Source organism: Chelmon rostratus, chromosome 21 (assembly GCF_017976325.1).
Source record: "Chelmon rostratus isolate fCheRos1 chromosome 21, fCheRos1.pri, whole genome shotgun sequence".
In the NCBI taxonomy this organism is placed as follows: Eukaryota; Metazoa; Chordata; class Actinopteri; order Chaetodontiformes; family Chaetodontidae; genus Chelmon; species Chelmon rostratus.
This window is the reverse complement of record NC_055678.1, coordinates 19,458,033-19,474,881: the sequence shown is the minus strand read 5'-3', so window position 1 is coordinate 19,474,881 and position 16,849 is coordinate 19,458,033. Positions and strand designations below refer to the sequence as shown.

Sequence of the window (16,849 nt, the reverse complement as noted above, 5' to 3'; positions counted from 1 at the left end):
CACAATGAGTACTTTTACTTTTCATACTTAAAGTACATTTTGCTGGTAATACATACTTTTACTTCAGTAAGGTTTTGAATGCAGGACTTGTAATGGAGTATGTTTCACAGTGAGGTATTGCTATTTCTACTTAAGTAAAGGACGTGGATACTTCTTTCACCACTGCTCAGATAACCTGCAGGGATAAAGAGAAAAGTGAAGTTAGTGGTAGCAGGATGGTACAGCAAGCAGAAGCCCGGTGCTGGCCTCTAGCGGCGCCTGCCGGACGTGCAGCGGCTGTACGCCACTTCTCGTCGAATACGCGATCCATATGCTTGCCAAAGCAAGGCTTAACAAAGCAATGGGAACTTCACTAAACGTGCTGCTAAGAGTCTTAAAACACACCAGCAACTAAACGCGTTTTAACAGAACCGTAAAAATCAGCCACCTTCTCCGGTAGTGGACAGCTTGTCAACTCTAGAAAAAGGAGCGATGGACCCGAGAGACACAGCCCCGGATTCGTGGGAGCTGGAGGAGGATGCCGAGGCCCCGGCTGCCGCGGCGGGGCTCCCGACAGCCTTCGCCGCCCTCAACGTCAATGCCAAGCCGTTTGTCCCCAACGTTAACGCCCCGGTGTTTGTACCGAGCTTCCTTCAAGCAAGCGCCGTGGAAATGCCGGCTTCATACGGTAGGTGTTGCCAGACAGCTGGCTGGAAGTTAGCTTAACTTGCTATCTTGCTTGCTAATCCAGCTAAGTTAACTGTTAGCATCCTGACTGCAACTCGCTGTGCTCAGTCCAGCCAGTGCCACAGTTATCGCATTTCCACTAACTAATCAACAAGTCGGCTTGGGTGTTAGTCATGTGTTGTAATAGTGCAAAAGCTTATTTATAACGCCGTAACAGCCGCGACAAACCGTAAAACGTGTCCATCCTTTGCTAATAATTATGTGTGGAAGTTTGACATGCTGTGTTTTCTCTCCTCAAAGGTGCCCCTGATCCGGTTGCCAGCATGGAGGTGGCAGAAACAGTCGGTATGCAACCATGGTGTACTGCAGCCACTGCATGTTCAGGTTATTAAATGACTAATCTGGCTGTCAGGCAGGATGGTACCACAAGACAGGTGTGGTTGTACGCTCAGGTGTGCACATTTACCTGCAGCCAGATTTGAAATCTCAGTCCAAACCACATGCAGACTACGGAAGCCTGGATGCTCACTTTTGGCTTGTGGGTTCACTTACTGAGCCATATTTGGATTGCTGGCATCGGTGAACCCATGTGCATGGGCTTACGTTTGATATGATGCAACCCCACTTGACCATGCCTGAAATAGACATCCCATTGGCTGTGATATGTTTCGAGTGCTGAACGCCCAAGGCCCTGGCCAGCTGTGTGTCAAAGCAATGGGAATGTATTTGATTACCCCAGAAAACCGCAGCCACTCTGTGCTTACTAGTTTCAGTTTGCCCGAGTCTGATTCATTCACACTTTTGGCCTGACCCTGGATGACGTGTGCCTCTACTCAAGTTACAGGGAACCAGTGGTGTTTTTGTTTTTAATGGAATGGCTGAGCGCTGCAGCTGTAACAGAGTGAGTGACAAGGGGAGGCAAAACAGAATAATCAGATGTAGTGCATGTAAAAGACATGACAGTGAGTATTGCCTGAGGAAACATTTCCTCTCCACATTTCCTGCAGACTACATATTCATGAAGATGCTCGTTCTAATGCGTGCCTCTTCAAATTGCTCTGAACATTTCTGAAACACAAATGCTAATCACAGCACAACAAGACTGTTGACAAAGTCAAGGCACGGATGGCTGTCTGACTTTCCAGCAGCAATCTCTCACAGGCTGATTCTAAACTGAGAGGGCTGAGAAGAAAATATGCATTGTACATGACTGCTGGCCTGCATAATTTCATAGTTACGGAAATGGGAGGCTTATTTGTGTGTTGTCATGGGGAGACGCTTCTTCTGCCCGGCTCAGCAGATTTCACTGAACACGTGTTTCAGGTTTTTGTGGTTTGTATGTTGGATTTGTTTGCTCGGCAGAACATTGCCTTGATTGTGTTTTTAACGAGTGAACGAGACTAATGAACGATGAACAGCAGAACACACACAGTGAAGCCTTGAAGCTGTTTTTTGATCATCTGCCAAGGTAATTGAGTTTTACGAGCATGTGCTATCCTCGAGGTCTTCATACGACACATATTACACATGTAGGTTCCAGCAGTGGTTGGTGCACCTGCAAATCAGAATACCTGTCATGTGCAAGCAGTGTGGATTTGTTTTTCTGTTAAGTGCAAGAAATATCCATGCTAGGGGGGATTGGGCAGCTGCTGTGACTGCAAAAGCATTTATCTAGAGCGGCATTAATTTATTGATTAGTTCCCTAACTGTTAAATTAATTGCCAGCTATTTTGGTAATTGATTTATTTGTTTGAGTCGTGTTTTAGGAAAAAAATGTTCAAAATTCTCAGATTTCCCATTTTCTGAGATATTATAGATCAAACAGCTAACGATTAATCAACGAAGTACTTGGCAGATTAAATAAGTAATCGTTAGTTGCAGCCATATATTGGACAGGTTGGACATTGAAGTTATAGTTGATAAAAACTGGTGAAGGCAGTTTTACGGCACAATCCCTAGAATCAAGATAAAATTACAATAGAATAGCATGACTTAACGAGACCAGTATTAGACACAATAATTCCCAATAATCATACACGAAAGAACTATAATATATAAGAAATACACAAAAAATAGTGGTGTAGGATATAATAATAATGTAGGAACAAGAGGACTTCACTCAGTACATTTCTGTCTTTGAAGAATTGTTTCCGTGTCTGTTTGAAGTGTGCAAGAGGGGATCTCATTCCAAATTTCTGTGCAAATGTGGTAAAAGGATTTAAGTTTGGTATAAACATAAAACTGGCAGAAATGTCGACGCTTGAATGAAGTCCAGGATTCAGAATCAATCAGGACTCGTGATGAAGGAATCGTGGTGAGTCTGCAGGTTTTCATTCTAGCCAAAAAGCCTGTTATATCATGGAAAAGCTGCTCCTCCCTCCAAGCTGTGGGTTGTCTGTAGCGTCCAGACATTACAGAGAAATAACAGGTGGAGTAAATGTCTATGGTTCCAGCTCCAGTGGAGAATGGAAGCACAGAGGCAGACATGACCACAGAGGAAGAGACGTGGGAGCAGAAGGAGGAGCCGGGGGGAGGAGGAGGAGGTGGAGGAGAGGAGGACCTGGGGTCAGGAGGAGCCTGCGAAGAGGGCGCCAGGAGGAAGGAGGATGAGGAGATGATGGAGGAGGAAGAGGAGGAGATGCCCTTGCCCAAAGTGGCTCCGGCACTGCCGGATGCGCCCAAGAAAGAGCACGTCAACGTGGTGTTCATCGGTCACGTGGGTGCGTCTCATTTGCATGCGTGTGAAGATCATTTTCTCTAAGATGATTATAGAAAGTTTTACTCATTATGTTTGTGCCTGTTTGTGTCTGACAGATGCTGGTAAATCAACTATTGGAGGACAGATCATGTGAGTGATGCATTTTCCATCTTGTGTGTTGGCTGATCACAGTGCACAAAGGATAAAAATATGTGTGTGAAATATGAAGTAATTACACATCTCTTAAACGTGACTTTATGTGCCTTCTAGTTGAGCTTAAACCAGCTCAAACCCAGAAAGTGAAAAACAAAAAAAAAAATTGGGTTTACTGTTGGCAGAAAAACACGTATGTGCGCTGTATTGCATCATCTGTAACAGTCGCATTGCTCAGAAAGAACAAGCCAGCTGCGGTGCAACAGGTTGCCTCTTACGCAAAGGTGTTCTTCAGTTTGAGCTCGAGTGTCCAGCTGCTTTGTCAACTTTCCCTTTCTGTGTGTTCTCCTTGCTAGGTACTTAACCGGAATGGTTGACAAGCGAACCCTGGAGAAATACGAAAGGGAAGCGAAAGAAAAGAACAGGGAGACATGGTGAGAATGGCTTGTGTGGTGTCTGACAGTCCGACTTGTTTAACAGCAAATGAGTCGTTCTCCACAACAGCTGATGGCTGGTGTGTTTTCTCTCTCGGAGCGCTCTCCTGACATTTCTCTTTTGTTTCTTTCTTTATTTTCCTGGGTCTAAAAACAGCTTTCATTTGCATGTTTGTTTTTCACTCTGCAGCTAATCACCGATGCAGATATTTCAATGGTTTTTGATTACAAGATGTAAGTGCCCATAACACAGTCTTATGAAACATAAATGAGTAGATAAACATGCTTGTTGCAGGTATCTGTCGTGGGCTCTGGACACAAACCAGGAGGAGAGAGACAAGGGGAAGACGGTCGAGGTCGGGAGAGCTTACTTTGAGACTGAGAAAAAACATTTCACCATCCTGGACGCCCCCGGTCACAAGAGCTTCGTCCCCAACATGATCGGTGGAGCGTCACAAGCCGACCTGGCGGTTCTGGTGAGATGGACGACCATGACGCCAACTAGCCCTCAACCGCAGACACACAGAGATTCAATCCTGCACTGACACGTTTTTTTTTTTATGATTCCACCGGTCAGACGTTTCACAGCAGGAAAAAATACATATAAACATCCATGAAAACGTCTCACACCACCTCTGCATCATTTTCCACAGGCCATCTTCATTATACATATCTTATAAATACATTCACAGAATTTATTTAAAGAAGGCGGCGATTTCTCCAAAGCTTTGTCGCTAAACAGTGGAATGACTCCCGCCTCCCTTTATTGGTTTGTATCAGGTGATTTCAGCGAGGAAGGGGGAGTTTGAGACCGGCTTTGAGAAGGGTGGACAGACGCGGGAGCACGCCATGCTGGCTAAAACAGCAGGAGTCAAGCATCTCATTGTTCTGATCAACAAGATGGACGACCCCACTGTCAACTGGAGCCTAGAGAGGTGAGCAGGGACTGCTAGATGTGATGTGCTTATGTGGGCTTTAATGCTGCGTCAGTGTCACTTCCACACATTTCTTTTAGTGTTTAAATAGTCGATTGTAAAGGTGCAGCAGATTGGTACCAAAATATTGTCTGTCAGTGAATTATCAGCAGTAGTAATTGGCCTTCTGTTGTATTCAGATGTTCACAACAAATGTTCTTTTATGGGTCCCATGTGACTGCTCCGTCTTAAAAATCATTGCTGTTACACATTTCATGTTTTTCACTGCTGTCCTGCAGGTATGAAGAGTGCAAGGAGAAGCTTGTGCCATTTCTAAAGAAGGTGGGATTCAACCCCAAGAAGGACATCCACTTTATGCCTTGCTCCGGACTCACAGGTGCCAACCTCAAGGACCCCGTACCCGAATGCCCCTGGTACACGTAAGTGCGCTCTGTGAATGGGTTTCCATGGTAGTGCAGCATGAAGTATATAAGGAGGGAGAATTTTATATGCTCTGACTGGATGTACAGTCAACCCCTCAAGCCTTTATTTACCACTGGCTGGACACAGCAGTTAGGTCATAGAAGTCCTCGTGTCTTGGTAGTGTAGTGTTTGCTTGAATTTGTACTTCAGTACAGTCACCTGCTTCACCTGCCAACAGTTTCTGTTCCATTAATCCTACATCAGCATTATTTTCTGGCACAGTTTGTACTAATGTTTCCCTCTGGTGTGTCTTGGTTGCACATTAGTGGCAGTGACACTGTGTTGATTCACAGTATTGCCCTTCTCAGCATCTGCCTTTATAATGGGACGTTTATGTTCCCCTGAAAGGCTGCAGCTCTATCCTGTAGAGGCTGCTTCCTGAACATGTTGCCACCACTTATTGTTTTTGGTGATTATGTAGAATGAGGCCACCAAACACGACAACATGCCTCATGTCTGACCTTGTTGTTGCTCAGAGTATGAAACACATATATAAATATTCATAGAAGACATTTAAGGAGTGGAAGGTAAGGCTTTCGTTCATTGGGCTTAGTGAAGAGAAACTTGGTAACTCGTGCACGTGGTTTCATGAAGAAGATTGTGCTTATATTGTACACACCTCAAACTTCACTGGCGAACTCAGCTCACAAGTCTCACAGAAAATGATGGAGCAGATTTGTTCTCTCCATCCTCTGTTTTTTGGGAGGTTTTGTTTTGGTTGATGCAGTTGTTTGTGTGGAGTCTGGATTACTCCTAATGCTGCCTGCAGTATCTTCTGTACACCCAGCTGCGGGTTGATCAGACGTTTAATAAAGAAATCTGCCAGAATGCTTTTGAAATAAGACTCATAGGTTGTCACAAACCACTGATGGCAGGCAAGCGCACATTTTTCTGACCATGGTGATGGACAGTTTCCCTTTCTGTTCTTTTTTTTGTTGTTTACCAGGGGTTTGCCATTTATTGCCCATCTGGACAGTTTGCCAAACTTCACCAGATCCAGCGATGGACCAGTCAGACTACCTATCGTAGACAAGTACAAGGTGAGCAGCTGGAGGCTGTTGATTCTCTGTCTGAAGAGAGAAAAGCAGGAATCTGTTGCAGCTTGTCTTCTCCGCTGCACTGTCCTCAGCGGATGAGTGGGCGTAAAATTTCTTCTCGTTTTTGTTTACTTGGCTTTTCTTTCCTTTTTTTTTTTTTTGCGGCCTCTCCAGCTCGTCATTCTCCTTACTTGCGGATGGTTTTCCAAGAACACACCAGCATGCTTACACACACACTACATAGTCATTCTTCTTTAAGATAATTGAGCTTCTTGGCACTCGCCTTAGTTTAGATGTTGGAAGCAGCTCAACACACAAGTGTTGGTGGGATTGAGTTATTTTGGATGTCTCTCAGTTGTCCCTACATGAATCATCGGCTCGCTCCTTTCTTCACATGTCATCTTTTCTCTTTATCCTCTTGTCTTTAAGTTTTTTAAATAGTCTTCTCTCGCTGTGATTGCATAAGAGCCTTATGTAGTGGTCAACGTTCTCCTGATGTAAGGGGATTATGGTTCAGTTAACTGGGTGCTGCATACTAATATCCCAGCCAGGCCTTCCATACAGCTGTCTGCAGATCCACACAACTGTGGATAAAACAATTCTAATTGTTTTATTTTGAATTAACCAAGCAGCAACCGCCAGAGCTGAAAAATGAAACCAATGCCCAAGTGCCAAAAACTGCCAAAAAAAAAAGCAATTCCTGGAATGGCCACTTGAGGCTCGCTCCAAAAGTGAGTCAATCCCCATAGATTAAAATGTTACAGGTGAAATAAACATGTTTACAGCCTGTTATGAAAAACAGTTCGGTCTCTATATCTTATTTTCCCATTTATAACAACCGTACAACCGTGAGGTTTTATCAAACTCACTCGTTTCAATTCTATTAAAGCTTAAAGTTATGCATAATTATGGGCATGGCCTCTTTCAGTGGCTGCTAGCTGTGAGGTGTCAGCAACCAGGCGTCATTCGGCCCGCCTCAGCTCCACCCACGCTCCACCTCTTTGCCCATTTTTGATGAGATTGACACAAGAGCCGGTGTCACTGAGCTCTACAGTGGCTCTTCAAAAATCTGGGTGACGTCACTAGGAGACTACGTCCATGTTTAGATTAGGGAATTTGACAATGATCAAGTATTAATGGAAAATGACTGTAAAATACTTAGTTGAATAATTTCAGAATGTACACTCGCATCATCCAACTGACAGTCAGTGTGCTTAACTGAACGCAGTGTTTGTGGAACCGACATTTTGATAAACTAACTTTTTTTGCTTTCTTTGCTGAGATTGATACCCTTTTCATATCTGTCAGTTCTATATGAAGCTACTTCCAGCAGCTTGTTCACTTAGCTTAGCACAAAGACTAGAAACTGGCATGATAATAAATGAACTTCAGCTGCTTGGTAGGCGATGGTGCTGGTTGGCAGATTTTTCTTATATTTGGAGAGTCTCTGGCTAGTTGATCCACAGTCACAGAACTTGTCACTCAGTCTTGTCACATTCATCACATTGGAAAAAATGTTTCACGCAACATGACTCTTTGATTAGCAAATTAGTCATTTACTCATTTACTATAAAAGTACTGATTAATATGCATCAAAGGTTACTGCAAACACTGAATTGCTCTGATCCTCCTCAACGTGTGTGTGTGTGTGTGTGTGTGTGTGTGTGTGCGTGCGTGCGTGCGTGCGTGCGTGCGTGCGTGCGTGCGTGCGTGCGTGCGTGCGTGTGTGTGTGTGTGCAGGACATGGGCACAGTTATCCTCGGGAAGCTGGAGTCTGGATCCATCAGCAAAGCCCAGCAGCTGGTCATGATGCCAAACAGGGTGAGATCTCTTTTGTATGACTTTGCTCCTTCTCACAAGGGACCAGTAAACCCTGTACTAGAAATAACTTCAAGGCCTCGTTCTGCAGCCTAGATGGAAAGCAGATTTTGTAACCAAAGGGATTTAGCTTCAGTTGTAACACCAGCCATGCATCCTGTTTCAGTACAGCAATGATGCTTTTATTTAGAGCATTTATTTAAAATATGTACACGTGTGTGTGTTGCAGCACACAGTGGAAGTATTGAGCCTGCTGAGCGACGATGTGGAGACAGACGACGCGGGTCCTGGAGAGAATCTGAAGCTGAGGCTGAAGGGCATCGAGGAAGAAGAGATCCTCCCTGGTTTTATCCTCTGTAGCCCTGACAACCTCTGCCACTCCGGTCGCACCTTCGACGCTCAGGTAATGACAAGAGACGACCAAAGTCACCGCATGCTTCCATCAGTGGCCTCATTGTACAGTGCATCTGACTTCCACAAACACTTCAGGTTTAAGGTACAAGCTTGGTTAGCTCTTATTTATTCTATTTGATGCTAAGAGATAAACCCTCCACCACACACTCCTGTATTTAGTCTATTGAATTAATAATGAACTAATCTATAAACTCTGATCTGTTTAAATACCTTACTTTTTATATACCATATACATGTGTATGTATTATCAACTGAAGGGATGTCTTTCTAAAAGACCTCTCTGAACTTTGCATGTTGCTCATTTGCTCCTTTTATTTCAGATCGTCATCATTGAGCACAAATCAATCATTTGTCCTGGTTACAATGCAGTCCTTCACATCCACACCTGCATTGAAGAAGTGCAAATCACAGTAAGCTACTGTTTTGTTTTTTACTATTTATTGTATTTGTTCAACAAGAATTAGTCTCTGGGTGGCCTGCTGGACTGTGGTTCATCTCTTAAAAATCCGTCTGCAGGCCTTAATCTGTCTGGTGGACAAGAAGACGGGAGAGAAAAGCAAAACTCGACCACGTTTTGTCAAGCAGGACCAGGTGTGTATCGCCCGGCTGCGGGCAGCAGGAGTCATCTGCTTAGAGACCTTCAAAGACTTCCCTCAGATGGGACGATTCACACTGAGAGACGAAGGTGAGGCCTCTGTATTTGACGGAGACTTTCGCTAATAGATCTTACACAGCTTGCTTACAGACACAGATGTTACAGCAGAGATAATAAATTGAATTGACTTGCCTTCGAGCATCTCTGTCCCATTTTTCCAAAGATACAAATAAAAATCTTGAATGGCCTTTTTGTCCCTCACTTCTCCTTGTACACTCCTCCCCAGGGAAAACTATTGCTATCGGCAAAGTGCTGAAGCTGGTGCCAGAAAAGGACTAAATGCAACAGTGGCAGCATGCATGGAGTTCTTCCACTCGTTACCAGAGGAGAAACGCTGCTAGAGCCGACCCAAACAGCTACTCTCTCTTTACACACAACTATGCTGAAGAGGAGAAAAAAGACAAGGAGGAAAGAATGAGAATAAAAACGCGTCAAATGAAGAAAACAAGACTGAATCAGTTTTTATGATGAACAATATGAAGTGAGAGACCAAGTCCAGTGTGTCAGCTTTCTCATATTGAGAGCTCAGCTATGCCACTAATGTAGCTACATGTCCCCCTTCTGTACTCCCACGGCTAACCGCGCTGTTGGCTGGCCGCGCCATTTGTTTTTAGAATGGAGATGGATGCAGTGTTATTTAGATTGGGGAAGAAAAACAAAAACTACGGAAAGTTTCATATCCTGCAAAAGACCAGAGTTATCCTGTAATTATAATTTGCAAAGTACATCTCCCCTTTTAAGAGTGGGATTAAGAATCCAATGGACAGTTATTTGGTTTTAAGGATTGCTGTACCAAAATTTTTAGTTTGGTCTCTCTCCACATGAGATGGTTTAATTGGGCTCACCTACTACTCTGATGAACCATGGATAAACACACTCACACAAACAGACAGACACACAGCTGTTACATAACCTAAGCTGAAAATAAATGATCAAGCTGCAAAACAAAGTGTGTTTGTTTTTCTTTTAATAAATGTTGTCATTTGGAATGGGCAATTCACTATCCATTGTATTTGTACCATTACCAAATCCTGGCATTTCCTGTCGAATATCTATAGCATCCAAATATGCCTGCATCTATTCTTTGTTGATTTAAACATGTGAATATTTGTATAATTGGATGTATTGCTGACTTTGTCAACTGAAAAAAAATCTGACTAAAAAGCTGATCATTTTTACCCTTTTGGGCTGCCCTACATTTGTAATTTACATCATTAAATACTTGAATTATTGTAAGTATTGATTTTTCAGTGCAGATACTTTATTATTAAGACTATAATATATGTATCCATCATTTTAACTTAATTTCATGTCGGGAGACGATTTTTATTTAGTGAATGTTCAACGATGCTGTACAAATAAAGTTTGTTTTGTATGTGACGTAGACAATACCAAGTGCGCATGCGTAACTGTAGACCGCACGTGAAGCAGACAGCATGGCTGAGGAAAAGGAAGCTGTGTTGGACCGGGTACAGGTAAAAACTGCCTTTTTGCTGCAATATATTTCCACTCTTTATAAATAGTATGTCAGTTAATAGAAGTTTTCATGGCTGAAGCAAATTATGTCCTTATGAAGCGATAGCGGGAATAAGAAAGTCAATATTAGCTAGCTTGTTTGCCTGCTAACTGGTTTAGCTACGAAGCTAATTCACAGTGGCACGGTGATAAGTTTTAAGCCCTAGAACAATGGAAGGAAATTGCAACTTGTCGGTGGGTATCTATAAATCTTTATAACTTTTGAGTTAATGTTCTTCAGGTGAAAAAGGCCGTCCAAGCCTTGCAGGCTTTCCTGAAAACCAAGTCGACCAGTGACTCCCTGTTCCTGGACGACACTCAGCAGATCAGCCTGCTCTTCACCCTGTGGAAGATCCCCAGAGAGGCACAGACCATCCGCATGTGAGTCCTCCATACGGCAACATAAAGCTACTTTCACGCCTGACCAGTAGTTCTGCTGTAACGGTTGTTGTTGACACTGACGTTTCATTCCGCCCTCAGTCCCTTGCCCCATGGCCAGCGGCCTGACACAGACGAGGTTTGCCTCTTCACCAGAGATGAGCCCAAAATGACCCCAGAACAGACCCAGAGGTTTTACAAGAAGCTGCTGGAGGTGAAGGGGGTCAAAAATATCACAGAGGTATCTACCAGTCCTTACAGCAAACGTACAGATCAGCATGGTTAAATGTACAATGGAATATAACAAATATTATGTACATAGCAAAGTTGGTTGACTAGCCACAGTGGCTGGCATTTCTTAAATCCTACAAATCAAACCTGTTTTACCAGCGAACACAGTTTTTGGTCTTCATGATGCCAACGGTAGTTACAATGTGTCTCTCTTTCTGGAGCAGATCATCCCTTACAAGGTCCTGAGGACGGAGTACAAACCATATGAAGCCAAGCGACGTCTCCTGGGGAACTTTGACATGTTCCTTGCTGATGACCGTGTCCGCCGCCTGCTGCCGTCTCACCTCGGAAAACATTTCTACCAGAGAAAAAAGTAAGAACTTTCCCTGGTGCTGTCAGAGTTTTTGCCTTCAACCCCTTAATATCTCCAGCACAATATCACAGCAAATTTTGCTCTGCAACAGTTGGATGATAAAAGTCCAAGTTTTCTTCTTTTTTTTTTACGTGCCTTACATACAATTGCAGTCTATGGGGGTGACAGTAAAATTGTATTTTTCTTCTGTTACTATGACAGTGCTAATATCTGGAGCGTTAGTATTGATGCAAAATGGCTAGTGTTGTCAGAAACTAGGACTAAAAGGCGAAGAGCTGTAATACTTGAGAGTTTGGACTTTTACATGCCAGATTTATGTGTCAGTGGGATTGCTGTCTTCCTCACTCTTTGAAAAGGCAGCTGGTGTAGTATATTCTCTGTGAGGGGAAAATAGGCATTGGATTTGAAAAGTTAGATTAACTTGTATTCTACAAAGTCGGCTCTAAATCAGAAAATGGAGCAAAAAAAAACCCTCACACATTTAGTGCCAAACTATGTGGGGTTTTTTTCTACAAATCTGCATATTTATGTCCTCATATCTTTCTTTTGTGCTTCTTTGTATTGGGTGGTTCTGTGGTTGCAGTAGATGCCTTCTTACCCTGTTTCTGTCTCTACCAGAGAGCCACTCTCTGTGAACCTGCAGAGCAAACATCTGGCCAGAGACATCCAGCGTGTCATCCAGGGCACCAGCTTGAAGATCACCAACAAGGGCTGCTGCTGGTGAGATTCACTCTTGTACTCTTTATGTTCCCAATAAAATCTGCTTTATTCAGCGTTCGGTGAAACCACAACAAAACAATTTGAGAATGTTTTTGTGTCTTGTGGTAAAATGAACAGCACCTCTCAGCAACCCTGTCGATTCTGTTAAGTGTTTGATACGGGCAGTAGCTGGTGCTATAGAGATTCAATGTAAATCCAGATGGACCTCCTCTTCCTGTGGAGCCTGTCTCTACAACTTTGATACACACTGTCTAATGTCATGTTCACAGAAATACAAAAATACTTGCTTTTGTATTCCTTGCACTGATGCCGTCTGCTGTGTTGCCTCTGTCTCACGTGATTGGCCTGTGTTGTAGCATGGCACGTGTTGCCCACTCCGGCATGACTGCAGATGAGGTGACAGAAAACATCGAGGCTGCTGTCCAAACAGTGGTGGCCAAACTACGTATGGTGAGTGTAGCTGCCAAGAGAGTTGTCTTGTGTTTCGGTTGTTTCAGTGAGTTTGACCAAATCACCACAGATCATTAATGCACTATAATGGTTTTGTCCATTTTGTACTTGTACTGCTGCTCCATAGAATTAGTGCTTTTTTAACAGTTCTTGTTGAGCTGTGAGCAATTTTAACTTTTAGCCATCCCAAACTCCAACAAAATAACCATTTCCATTTTCCCTGAGTCTGTATTATATTTGCATTACTGTTTACAGAAAGGACCAGTGATGAAGCTCATCCACATAAAGAGTCAGACGTCAGTGGCCCTGCCCATCTACACCTCAGACCTGAACCACCTTGCTGTACTGGAGGACGCAGAGAAACATGCTCAGACTCCCAAGAAAGCGGTGAGAACAAGTTTGTGCCTGAATGTTCGTCTTGTGTCGGAGCCAGATTCATGTGTAAAATAATAGCTTGTGTGTTTTCAGGGAGCTGCAGCCAAAAAAAAGGCAAAGGAGAACAAGACGGAGGACATAAAACAAACAGATACCGCTGTAAAAGGAGAGGAGAAAAAGGTGGAGGAGGAAGAAGAGGATGAAGAAATCCCACAGCTGGTTCCCATAGCAACACCTAGGAAAAAGCCTAAACTGGAGGTCAGTACTACTCACAGCTGCTAGATTTAAATACCTGAACTAATTTAAATATTTCAGGTGACATTTTGGAAGAAATCAGGCACTACTGTGTCTTATTTGAGTGAGCTGCAGACCCTCATTGCCTTTCTTTCATGTAGAAGCCATCAAAAAAGAAGCAGCTGGAGAAAGCACCCAAATCTTCTGTAGCGAAGAAGGAGAAACAAACACCAAGCAAACGGACGAAGAATGCTGGCAAGACTGACTCCAAAGTAAAACGAAAAGTGCCTAAAGTGAAATGATTCTCGGCAGAGCGTCTTTGCACACTACCCTTCTCACCATGGACATTTTACACAGTACACAGGACTTGATTGTCCACAGAATGGTCAATATATTCAGTCTGTTGTTTCTTGTTTTACTTAAATGAAGCAGATTATAAAAGTTGTTATTTGAAACTATCTTTGGCTTTATTGTGTTCTCTACATATACATACAGTAAATCTATACAAGGCTTTTAATGGCTTGGCCAGTAACTATTCATGCATAGTGAAAATGGTGACTCGTATACTGATTTGGTCACTTTTTGAAATTTTGCATGGAACTCGTGTATGATTTGAACAAAAGAAAATATTTCTTAAACCTTTATCATGACCCCCTGCTCTTTTAGTCAGACGGGTCTCAGTTTCTATTCAGAATTAACTGATAATAGGGATGTATTAAATAATTTGAAGCAAAGTTAAAGTAACACCCGGTGGGTTTTAGATGCTCTAAGAATGAATTTCTTCATCATGACATTATAGAATGACTTCATTGTACCTAAATAGACAGTTATGGTGTTTTTAGCTGTAGTGACTAAAAAATTGAAGTTTTATTTTTCTTTATTTTTTCTACACTTCAATCAACTGCACTTCTACATCTATCACACTTGCTTTAAAGCCTGCAGTGCTTATTCTAAGAGCTTTACCATCAGGCTTTCCAGAATACTGTTTTCATATACTTTATTTGCGCTTTAACATCTGAAGCGCATTAGCCTTGAGAACTGTTTAGCCATCAGAGCTGTGCATGTATAGCTGCCAGCTGTATCAGATGACATGTCTATTGTCAACGAGATTATACTCAGGCTTGTACAGCTGCTGCTCGCGTGCAATAATACTACAAGGGGTCAATTATATCCCCTATGAGGCTTTGCTACGTCACAACACCCCTATGTTTTTTGTATTGAAGATGCCAAACACACATTCTACACGTAAGCCGATCTGTGATATTGAAATAGACATTTTTCTACATTTCAATAGACAGTATATTTGTTTTGGACGAACAAGACAACCACTAAGCCAATCAGTGGTGATGATATTGTTGTCAACAGGTGGGCTGGGTCTGTCTATTCATCCAAGCCCTCCCTCTGCTGTGTGGGTGTGGTGGGCCATCTGGAATTACAGTGTTCACGGGTTACTGGGCAGCAGAATGAGAGATGCATCACGCAGACACTCTCTTACTGATCATACAGATGATATAACTCCTTCATATGACTGTTGGGAGGTGGTTGCATTGATTTCGGCAGGGAGCGGCTGAGCAGAGCGGACGGCTCAAGACGGAGAGAAAGGAGAAAGTTGGGGAGCTGTGGATGTTCAGAGGCTGGCGTTTCCATTATTCATGTGTTAAAGGTTCTCAGAGGGGAGGAACAAAGCGGTAACAGGTGATTTTTCTGCAGAGCAGTCATGGAAGCAATTGGAGAAACTTCATTTCCAGATGACTCTGGGAGTCAAAGCCTGTGTCCAGACCCTCACACCGGCGCTGCAGTGGCGCCAGGCTGGGCATACCTCCACAAACCCATCACAGTGATAGTGATGGGATCTCTGATGTCTGCTGCAGGCGGACTCCTCTTGCTGCTCCGGTCACTGGGGGTGACTGAAGCGTCCCGCTCTGTGGCCTCGGCCTGCCTGTCCATAGGGCTGATGTTTGTGGTGATGGGGCTGGTGTGGATCCCCATACTGAAAGAGAAGCAGAGGAGGAAACGGTACAGCCAGGGGGCTTGAATTGAGGATGGAAATGACCCTAAAATGTGAAAGTGGAAACACTATTTCTGTCAGTGATTACGCAACTGCTTCCTTTGAAGCATCCAGCACAGCCACAGAGCTGGTGTGGTTGTTGCTGATAACTGCTTGTGTACATTGTACTTTGACCAGCACAGGTCGTTTCATGTGTTTATGTCAGACGGCGAGGATTACACTTCGCTGTCCGGTCCATCAGCTGTCAGCACCTGTTGCTTTCTCCACATCTGGATTGACTCTGGGAAAAGACGGACTGTTTCTGGTTCGGAGGATCTCCACTGCGACCATGTCTATATCTGTACAGGTGGAGCCAGTCATGGAGAGAAGGTATGGAGGAGTCGGCCGCTGCAAGTGCTCATTCTGGTTCGCAGTGGCCCACGACATACTCGGCGTCTTCATCATGATGGTGGGGGTGTTTGGAGGCCTGGTCATCCACGACTTGTTTATCTACGCGGGGGCTATCATCATCTTCCTCAGCCTGATCTGGTGGGTGTTCTGGTACTCCGGGAACATCGACGTGCCACCCGAGGAGCTGGAGGACGACGTGGGCCTGATCAAGCTGAGGAACCGCAGACTCAGCCAGGCGGTGAGGCGCATGTCTAACCGCCTCTCCAGCAGGATCGGGAACTCTTTCAGAAAGACTGGCCGGTCCGTCAGGGAGGGCCACGCAGGCAGCAACAGATCTGCAAACAACGGTGCGGATGTGTCGCTCTCCACCATCTATGATACCACCATCAGCTCCTCGTCGAAGGAACTAGTGAGAGAGTCATTGTCATTGTGAACTAAACCACCACAGACGGTCAATGACGCTCAGAGACACTGAACTTGGATCTTTATATTTGCTTCCTTTGCTCGTCAGTTTATTCTGTTCAAAGGGATTTTGTGTATGCTCTGCTCTGCTTACATGTGCTGGTAATGATTAGACAACTCTGAAGTCTCATCAACAGTAGATAAGGTCCACATGTTCTTATCTAGCTGATAAGATATAAACTTTGCACACTATAACAAAGTGCTGGCTCTGACTACAGACCACAGACTTCCCATCCGTCACTCGTTTGTTATCAGTCATGTTTGGTTAATTCACAGATTGTGCAGAGTAAGGATGTGGTGACTGTAAACAGAAATATAAAAGGTGTAATGACAGATTTGCTCTGATGACCACAACAATATAGCTGCGTTTTTTTTGTTTTGTTTTTTTTGTATAAGGACCTTTGTAGTAATCAACCAAATGCAACGAGACAGATAAGTTGC

The 16,849-nt window shown here is 43.7% G+C and overlaps 3 protein-coding genes and 1 non-coding gene across 6 annotated transcripts; all 4 read left to right on the top strand.

Moving 5' to 3' along the window:
- Positions 1-279: 279 nt before the first annotated feature.
- gspt1 (G1 to S phase transition 1) lies at positions 280-10,237 on the top strand. Of its 3 annotated transcripts, none has more exons than XM_041962360.1 (14): positions 280-667; positions 967-1,050; positions 3,120-3,386; positions 3,481-3,514; positions 3,874-3,951; positions 4,247-4,427; positions 4,732-4,886; positions 5,165-5,305; positions 6,295-6,388; positions 8,126-8,206; positions 8,433-8,606; positions 8,938-9,027; positions 9,134-9,302; positions 9,499-10,237. In XM_041962360.1, exons 1-14 carry the CDS (start codon positions 472-474, stop codon positions 9,549-9,551), a joined length of 1,797 nt encoding a protein of 598 aa, XP_041818294.1. In that variant the 5' UTR covers positions 280-471; the 3' UTR covers positions 9,552-10,237. The 3 variants fall into 3 exon arrangements, with proteins under 3 accessions (XP_041818294.1, XP_041818295.1, XP_041818296.1); XM_041962361.1 differs by having other exon boundaries at positions 967-1,011; positions 9,499-10,236; XM_041962362.1 differs by having other exon boundaries at positions 603-667; positions 967-2,980; positions 9,499-10,236.
- A 450-nt stretch (positions 10,238-10,687) lies between these two features.
- On the top strand, positions 10,688-14,000 carry rsl1d1 (ribosomal L1 domain containing 1). Its single transcript, XM_041963145.1, has 9 exons — positions 10,688-10,747; positions 11,029-11,168; positions 11,268-11,406; positions 11,621-11,769; positions 12,388-12,489; positions 12,846-12,939; positions 13,195-13,326; positions 13,408-13,572; positions 13,710-14,000. The coding sequence occupies exons 1-9, from the start codon at positions 10,709-10,711 to the stop codon at positions 13,848-13,850; spliced, it is 1,101 nt and encodes a 366-aa protein (XP_041819079.1). The 5' UTR covers positions 10,688-10,708; the 3' UTR covers positions 13,851-14,000.
- Positions 12,606-12,737, top strand: LOC121625400. The gene has a single exon (XR_006007907.1). It is a non-coding gene; the product is annotated as a small nucleolar RNA SNORA55 (small nucleolar RNA).
- A 1,914-nt stretch (positions 14,001-15,914) lies between the features above and the next one.
- Positions 15,915-16,379, top strand: LOC121625325 (transmembrane protein 238-like). Its single transcript, XM_041963408.1, has one exon. The coding sequence runs from the start codon at positions 15,915-15,917 to the stop codon at positions 16,377-16,379; it is 465 nt and encodes a 154-aa protein (XP_041819342.1).
- The last annotated feature ends 470 nt before the right edge of the window (positions 16,380-16,849 follow it).